The sequence below is a fragment of the Acyrthosiphon pisum genome, chromosome A2 (assembly GCF_005508785.2).
Source record: "Acyrthosiphon pisum isolate AL4f chromosome A2, pea_aphid_22Mar2018_4r6ur, whole genome shotgun sequence".
Taxonomy (NCBI): Eukaryota; Metazoa; Arthropoda; class Insecta; order Hemiptera; family Aphididae; genus Acyrthosiphon; species Acyrthosiphon pisum.
Window position 1 is genome coordinate 59352666 of NC_042495.1, and position 9136 is coordinate 59361801.

A 9136-nucleotide genomic window follows, 5' to 3' on the forward strand; every position below is an offset into this window, starting at 1 on the left:
TTTTTGGAAAAAAAACATTACTTACCAATCATAATCTGTGCGAGTGCGAGCCCAAGTGCTCCAAATTGAATATTAATTTAAATAGATGTAAAACTAAGTAGGTACCTATTACCATAGAACTATTCTATGCTATATTACCTATTACCTAAATACCTATTTAAAACTTATTTTTTCAGAATGACGACCAACAATGAATGATTGACGAATGCATGTAAATTTGTCTATACAATGTTCCTGATAATAAGAATGCCAAAGCCTATAATTCACTTGAAAAATAAGGAAAACTATTTAAAAAAAGGTGGGTAAGTGGATGTACTGCTGTACAGTTGGTTAGAAGTGGGTCACTGTATAATGGATAGTATTAAATTTGAATTCAATGATTAAGAAAAACGATTCTGAGGTTTGTCTGATGGTTTGTCAGTCTAGGTATTAGACATATTATATACTTATCTGTGGTATTAAAAAAAAATTGACCTATAATAGGTACCTGTAATAAATTCCAAATTAATCATATCACAATATTCATTAGGTAACGCGTCATACATCAACAACAAACCGTGATAGTGTGATACTATCATAGATATATAATATTATACTTTAGAAGTTTCAAGTACCCACGAATAATATTATACAATCATAACAAGATAATTAAAATAGTTATTCTAGGTTTTTTAATATGTAATTTCGTCTAAATTTGAAATTAAAATTACTATAAAAATAAACTGTGCTTATGTATTTTTTAGATTTTTTGGTAACAGAATTAACTACTTACATGGAATCTTGTTTTACATTTTCAAGCATTAGATGTAAAAGTTAAACATTTTATAAATTTTTAACTACAAAATAATTATTCAATTTTAAATTTTATAAATTTTTTCAAAATTCGATCTTTAAATGCTTATAAAAAAAATTGTGCCTATGTATTTTTAATACTTTTCAACTGCTGTTGTAACCTACGGTCATTTGTTTTAGAGTTGTACCAAAAACCAAAATCGATTTTTTCAAAAACAGATTTTGCGTAAAAATTCCCGTTTTTCTTTAATTTTTTATTATTTTTCACGGCGATTTTGAAAACTACTGAGAAATTTTTACTTTTGACCCCCCAAGTACCAACTAGATTCACTTTCCTATCAGAAAAGATACTGTTGAAGAAAATAGTATTTTTACTATCCTAAAATGTGATGACACACAAAAATAAAAAATTATAAAAAAAACACACTTCATTGTAAAATCAATACATTCATCGTTCCACTCAGAATCTAAAAAAATCACACATCATTGTAAAATCAATACATTCGTCGTTCAACTCAGAATCTAAAATAAAATTAAAGTATGTATATATAATACATAGACTTAATAGACGGAGAGCATGGGCTTAGTTCCAGTGGGCGGTCCACGTGAGTGCGCTGTTCGACTATTACTCAATTACTACGCACACGCGCAATAGAATTTCAAGTTGGGCGATTGGTTAAGTGTTAGCGAACTTAGTTCGTGGTTTTAACAATTATTTCATGATAATAAATTTATGAATAATGTACAAAAATTATATTGTTTATTTGTTTCTGGATGAATAATAATTAATAAAAAATTATATTCATTTAGTATCTGGTCTTTAGTATTAATAGGTCTAACACACGAATTAAGATATTAAGATATCTTAATTCGTGGTCTAACATAATATTATTTTGAGAGCACATTTAATCATGGAAGAAACAAATGACGGCGGTAAGCGTTCGGTTGTTCCATGAGAAGGCAAAGACGTCGCGAAGTTGCTCCCTCTCCCGGCGGCGTCGGCGATTCATCGCGCTCCATGCACTAACAACACCTTCACTCACACAGTTACAATAATTTACACTAATGTACACAATTTACCGTGTACACAAGCACTTTTACTACACACACACATTCAGCTTAGCTATTTTGTACACTCAACTCTGACGTTTTATCCGAGAATTGGTTCTCTCCGACTCCCACCAGACCAACCACCGCCGCCTTCTCTTGTGCATTGTTCGTGCGTTGACGACTCGACATTTTTTTTTTCGTGAATTGTTCGTAAACTTCATTAATTTCTTGCCGTCCAGACACTTTGGCACGTAACGTAAACTCGTCTTGGCCGCCGTGTGCACAACGCAACAACTACGGTACAGCCACCGATTGACTGACGCCGCCGATTCTGCTGCTGTTCCTGCTGCTGCTGTTGCTGCTGCATTCCGTCGTGTATCGTCCGTGTGTGGTGAGTGTATGACGTGGTGGCCCTTGTTGTCTTGAACGCACACGACAATACTGTAAATAACGAAAACGACAACACTCGATCCACATCACAGTGTAGACGAGAAATGCGAGATTTTGACCACAAACGGGGCAGACAATTGGTTGACTGTACCACTGAAGAGGACACCGTTGCCGAGGAGACAGCCGGTCAGTATTATAAGCCACCGGGTCTCCGCGACTCCGCATTGTCCCATGCGCGCGATTGTTGTTAACGGAGTTACGATAATAATCTACTTGCGTTCTGCGTTTGAAGTGTGCCAGTGTTGGCATTTCTCAGTAAATTCCTCTTGGAACCTGTCTAAAGCTCAACAGTCTCCGTTTCTTCTTGTACTTGGCATTCGTAATTGGTGAACAGATCATGTCTGTGTGTTGTAAGAATCAATTGTTTTCAGTTGATGGTAGAATTCGTTCTTTGGAACCCTAATTTAAATGAATTTTAAATCTTTTGTGTCTGTGTAAATTGTGATATCATAATAGTGAGTCATCAAACATTTCACATAGTTTTTATTCACTTGATTTCTATAAAATATTTGTTGTTTTGCTTAAATTGTTGAAGTATTACTTCTGAGTGTTAGTTCATTTCCAAACACTAATGTTTCAAATAATTCTCAAATTTATATCTGGAATAAATGTGTATCAGGTGTACCTACTATGGGTATTGCTTTTATATTATGTTGATAGATAAACATTTAAATATTATCTATCTGTAGGTATATCATACCTATTTTACTATAAGCAACTTTTTGATTTACTAACTTGTTTTAACAGGTAGACATGCATCGCGCTAACTTGGCTTTTAAGTTACGGGGAGGGGGAGGATTAGGATCTTGACATTTTGATTGTAAAATAAGGTATGGAGACCGTCGATTGCTTTATCGATCTTTTCTGTGTCGTATAGTAGGTAATCGTTAAATAAACCCAATATATTTAGCCCATATGTTGTGCAGATCTATTTAAACACAAATTGGTTTTTCTTTATGAGTACCTATATGAATATTTTGTCTCATGACCTGGACTTTAATCGATTAATATCATTACCATCATGTAGCAATTCAATTTACAATTTATGGTATGGCTAAAACTCAGAGCAAAATATTTTTTTTAAAAAAACGAGAATTTATTAATAAACAGCTTAAAAAATAAATTATATCCTCTTGGCCTTTACAATACCTTAAAACTTTTTCACCCCTTTTTAAAATGACAAGAAGATGCAATTTCTAAATTATTTAGGTAATTCTATATATTTGGATTGATTTTTTATTTGTTTTTGTATTATTATTTTTTTAATAACACTGACAAAATAATTACTAGGTAATTATGATTATTAATTTCCCAATCTATTCACCCTAGAACTACAAATGTATTCAATAGTCATTACTAAAATAAAATTGTATTTGTAGGGTTCTAAAGTTAGAAACTTTAATAGAATGCTCCTAATATATTGTTTCAAAGACAGATGAAAAATATTAAAAATACATTGTCACAATTTCTTTTTATAAGCATTTAAAGTTTAAATCTTGACAAAATATGGAAAAATGATGAAAATTAGCAATATATTTTCAATTAGAAATTCATAAAAAAATTTCTTTTTAAATCTAAGTTTTGAAAATGTAATGCAAGATTCCTCATAAATTTGTCTACCTTTATCAAAAAAAAAAATGTCTGAGAAAGTCAAATTAAATTTTTATGAGCATTTTTGAATTCATATTTTCACAACATTTGATACTCGATTTCTCATGTAACAATTTCCTTATTTTGTTGTAATTAAAATATGAATAACTGTAGATACTTGAAAATTTCACTGAATGTTTATATTTTCATTTTCTATACACCATACAATTTTGAAAATATTTTGACTCTTTTTGAGCTGTTTACAGCCATTGTCAGTTTTCAATTTTTTTAGTTTTTTTTTCTATAAATATCAATAAAATGTTATTTGTTGGGTAAAAAAGTGTGAAAGTTTAATGCAAGGCTCCTGATATATTGTTACAAAAGCAGTTGAAAAATATTAAAAATACATAGGCACAATTTTTTTTTTTTTGTAAACATTTAAAGTTCGAATTTTGACAAAATGTATCAAATTTAAAATTTAATAATTATTTTGTTGTTAAAAAATTATAAAATGTTCAAATTTTATAGGTAAGAATTGAAAATTTGTAACGAGGTTCCTCATAAATAGTTTATATATAAATTACTTTGTTCAAATGTACTATGTAATATCATATGCTGTCTGATCATCTTCGCTCAGAATCGTTTTTCTTATACAATGATATATTATATCATTGAATTCAAATTTAACACCATCTATTCCAGTGACCCACTTGTAACCTGCTGTACAGCAGAGCAACACCCACTTTCCCACCTTTTTTGTGTTAGGTTGTTTTAAACATTATACCTGCTTAGGTATTTTTTAAATTTTAATTAATGGCAAAATCAAGTTAGGAATATTATCTATCCATACATGATCATTGTTGACTAAGATCTAAGTGGATTATAAACAATTTTGAGAGGGGTGAACCTCTGTCTCTAGTTATGTTTATGTAGACATGTTATGTATACATCCATCTCACCTGTCTGTTTAAGACTTTTAACAAAACTGATTACTTACTACAATACTATTGAAAACAAATTTTTTGTATAAAATATTATACTTTACTTAATACTGGTACCTACTTACATATTTTATACTCTGGTAAAAATAAAATCTTTATGGTTACTTAACCCTTTGAGGAGCAGCCTTGGAATACGTAAATGCAACTCAGGGAGGGGCTTAGGAATGAAAAATTTGAAATAAAATCATGAGCGAAGACGTATATGTACGTCCTATTTTAATAGGATTGATAAATAAAAATAAATCGATTGATTGAAATCAAACTTCACAGATGGCAGCACATACTTTATATAAAGTATTTTACGTTAATGAAACATAAATAAAGAAATTAAAAGAAAATTGCGGTAAAAACGTATATTATACGTCCATGCTCCTCAAAGGGTTAACTAGCTTAACATAATTATCCATCTGTTAACTCTGTACTTTCAGCTCCTTATAAATTTTGTTGCCCAAGGAGACAATTTAGTAATTTAAGCAATATTATTAGCATCTTAGTAATTACTTGTTTTCTTTACTGTTTTAATATTAAGAGTACTTATAACTAAATATTTCAGCAGGATAATTTTGGATTGTTGTGAGATACCTAATAGGAAATACGTAAGTATAATAATACACATATTATTGAGAAAATGTTTCGAGTTATGCACATATGCATTATTGTTTAATTTTTATAAAAAGCAATGATTTTTTTAAAAACCATTTTAGTGAAGTTTTTTCTTTATTTGCTAAGTTATCAAAATTAAGAGGTAGCAGAAACTATATTATTGTTATAAATGGTAATGTTGTTAAATTACTATTTGTATACAGATATAATGAAATCAAACACTAATATTTATTAAATAAACAAATTTATAATTTTTATTAAGTACCGTAGGTAGGTAAAAATAAACACTATTTTTTATCTTATCTCGCAAGTAAGAATCCGTATAACTAGAGTAAATTACAAAAACTAAGAAAACATATAAATAAAAAAATATTATAAGATTATTCATAAATTCAACTAGGTACTAATTAGAAAAATACATTTTAATTCAAAAATTATTTTCAGAAAATAGTCTAAATCTGTAAGCATTAGGTACTATTAAGCGTACTATTTTTTAAAAAAAAGTGGCAAATTGTGTTCTACATTCCCATACTAAAGGGTTTAGGAGAACGTAACGCAAGAATTTTCTGTCTCCATGTTACAATTGCATAACACAGCAAATTTACGCTCAACATATCACGTTTAGCTTTGTTATTTTAAAAATTAGAGTGCATCAACTGTATTTGTATCTATGTGGATTTTTTAGCAAGTTTTGTGTTTATAATATAACCTAAATTAAAAATTCTCATAACTCACTTATAACCTGAATTATCGTAAAAAAACACATATAAACACAGACAATTTTCTTACCATACATTTTCATAATAGGTTGATTCACACAAATATTTTAACTAATGAAGCTAAACGTAATCTGCTGAGTATACTTTTGCTATATTACGCACTTATAAGACGGAAACAACATATTATGTCTGTGTTACGTGGTTACGTCTTCTTAACATTTAAAATTTTCTCAAATGTGTATATTGGTACTCCTTTAACTTCCTGAAAAACCACATTTCAATTCTAGGTCATCCAGCTGAAATATTTAAAAGTGTGTGAACCACATTATATGCTAATTGCTAACTTCATTCTTTAATAAATATTAAAAATATTTAATATTATGTAATATTATGTTTTACAGTAAAAGAAAAAATGCCGTCCGATACTGAAAGTAACACAAGTTTTAACAACAGCAGTGTACGGACTTTTAAGATTTTCATTGGAAATCTTTCTGAAAAGACCACATCTAGTGATATTAGACCACTGTTTGAGAAGTATGGCAAAGTTGTTGAATGTGATGTAATGAAAAATTTTGGCTTTGTTGTAAGTATTTAAAAATGAATACATATTTGTAATATTTTATGGTATTGGAATTTAGTAAAATTACAAATAATCAATTTGCATACAAATTCATAGTAGGTATACACGTATATTTTATTCATCCAAAAATTTGAATTTTCCAATTTAGCATATGGACGATGATACCACTGGCCGTGCAGCTATCAAAGCTTTGAATGGTTCAATGGTAAATGATTTAGCCATGAAAGTAGAAGCTGCCACTAGTCGCCGCGGTCCCAATACCCCAACTACAAAAATTTTTGTAGGAAATCTTTCTGAAACAACAAAGGCCAATGAAGTACGAGAATTATTTGGAAGATACGGCACTGTTGTTGAATGTGACATTGTTAGAACTTATGGTTTTGTGGTAAGTGTTAATCTATTAAATATATACTTATATTTGTTGTAAATTTATTCTTCATATTTCAATGTATTAGATACATATATGCAGTTTTACCTATTCGTTCATATAAATTAAATATGTTTCATTAATTCAAAAAATTTGCATTGTTAGTTACTACATAATTTGACCCCGCAACTAAAAGGTTTTATTTATAGTTTTCACATTACCGCTTTTTTGTTTTCTATTTGTTATAATTGTTTTTTTGGAGTTCCAACAAAACTGACTGTAGCATAAATTAATCAAAGACATTCTATACAATATAATGTAGTTACCGCCATCTTCATTCAAAATCCAGAAAAATAGTTACACCAAATTGAAAAAAATTGCGGGGTCAATATCCTAGTATCACTTTTTTATTGATTTATTTAACTTTAGCATATTGATTCAACTGATGTAAGCAGACTCATAAAAGATTTAAACGGACATATGTTGGATGGTCAACCAATCAAGGTACAAATTTCAAATAGCCGTGTTCGTCAGAGACCTGGAATGGGCATGCCAGAGCAGTGTTATAGGTATATACTGTTTATTTATTTAGTTTAAAGAAAATGTGTTTAGAAGTAACTTGCTAGTCACATGTTTTGTTTGATATATAAAATAAAAATGAAATGAATTTCATTAAAAATGAAATGGGACATTTTGTTCAGGTGCGGCAAGGGTGGCCATTGGTCTCGGGAGTGCAGTCGTGAAGGGTGAGCCTTACAACTTATTTCGCACATTGTTCTTTAACTCGTAGCCATAATTTAAAAAAATAGAAATTTGTATTTAAAACTGGTATTTTTTTAGGTATGGATATGGAAGAGATGCCTTACCACCGCTTCCACCACCACGTGCCTTGCTTTATCCACCACCGCCTCCACCTTCATTTGTTCGTGATCGCATTCTTGGTTCTTATGGTACTGGCTTAAAAACTGATATGACAAGAGTAAGTAATAAGTATTACATAAACTGGTACTGTTAAATAAAAATTTAATTTTGGCTCAAATTTACATTTTCTTCAACTTATAACTTGTGAGTATGTAAAACTAGCATTTAGGTTTTAGATTTTTTGATTTGGAAAAATAATTGGAAGTTCAAATAACTAACTTGAATTGAGTTTTAATTTTGAGTTCAAAAAATAATCTTTACTGGTATAAAATTAAATCAAATTCAAAGATTAATTCAGAGGGGTATTAAAACTATTTCACAGTTCCACATTGCATCATTAGTTAAATTTCTGTTTTCTAAGCATAACATTACATTTGTTGTCTGATAATTGATGTATTTATAATATTATAATTAAATAAACACACCTACATTCAATAATATGTTGATATATTTATAATATATACCTAATATCAAAATAAAAAAAATAAACAATTTTAATATTCTGGCACAACAGTAATAATATAATAGACATTATATTGTACACTTTTCAAAATAATTTTTCACCAAGTAAATAAATTATTGAACAAAAAAAGTGTACTTTAAGGCTGTTGAAAGCAAACCATTTTTAAGGAACATGAAAGTCCCTAGAAGCGGAAGAAAAATTCACCCAGTACCAAAAGCCAGATTTTAATTTTTAAAACATTTGAATTCTTTATTCTCTTTTCTATGTTGTATAGGAAATGGATTTTCGATTAGTTGTATTTTTTAATTAGTATAGTACCAAATAAATTTTCTATTAGGTACTTTAGTATAACTTAAAAATAAATTAATTTTCTACAGTCAAGAAGCGAACAAATTAACCCTAGAGCACACGCTTCACGGTCAAAAAGACCGGGCTTTTAGAATTTTGTTCATTGTTTTAAAAATATGAAATATCAATGTAATCTAATCTGGGTACCTTCTAATTAGATGGTAAACTAACATTAGATACAACTCCTAACTGTATACGATCCGATGTCAGTATATAGAAGTGTTCAAAGTTCATTACCAGACATTACGTATT

At 29.3% G+C, this 9136-nt stretch overlaps 1 protein-coding gene across 8 annotated transcripts in view; it reads left to right on the forward strand.

The window, feature by feature from the left end:
• Positions 1–1887: 1887 nt before the first annotated feature.
• Positions 1888–9136, forward strand: part of LOC100162610 (RNA-binding protein lark) — a 14591-nt gene continuing 7342 nt past the window's right edge. For 2 of the 8 annotated variants that reach the window (XR_003839655.1, XM_029490701.1), the window contains exons 1-6: positions 1889–2418; positions 6607–6788; positions 6934–7170; positions 7582–7721; positions 7854–7898; positions 7993–8131. Coding sequence is in view for 5 of the 8 variants with exons in the window: in XM_029490701.1 (XP_029346561.1) it covers positions 2337–2418; positions 6607–6788; positions 6934–7170; positions 7582–7721; positions 7854–7898; positions 7993–8131 (825 nt within the window). In the remaining 3 variants the exon portion in view is untranslated. Of the gene's footprint in view, positions 2419–6606; positions 6789–6933; positions 7171–7581; positions 7722–7853; positions 7899–7992; positions 8132–9136 lie in introns of all 8 variants that reach the window. The other 6 variants (XR_510755.3, XR_003839656.1, XM_016804588.2 and 3 more) reach the window with 5 other exon arrangements.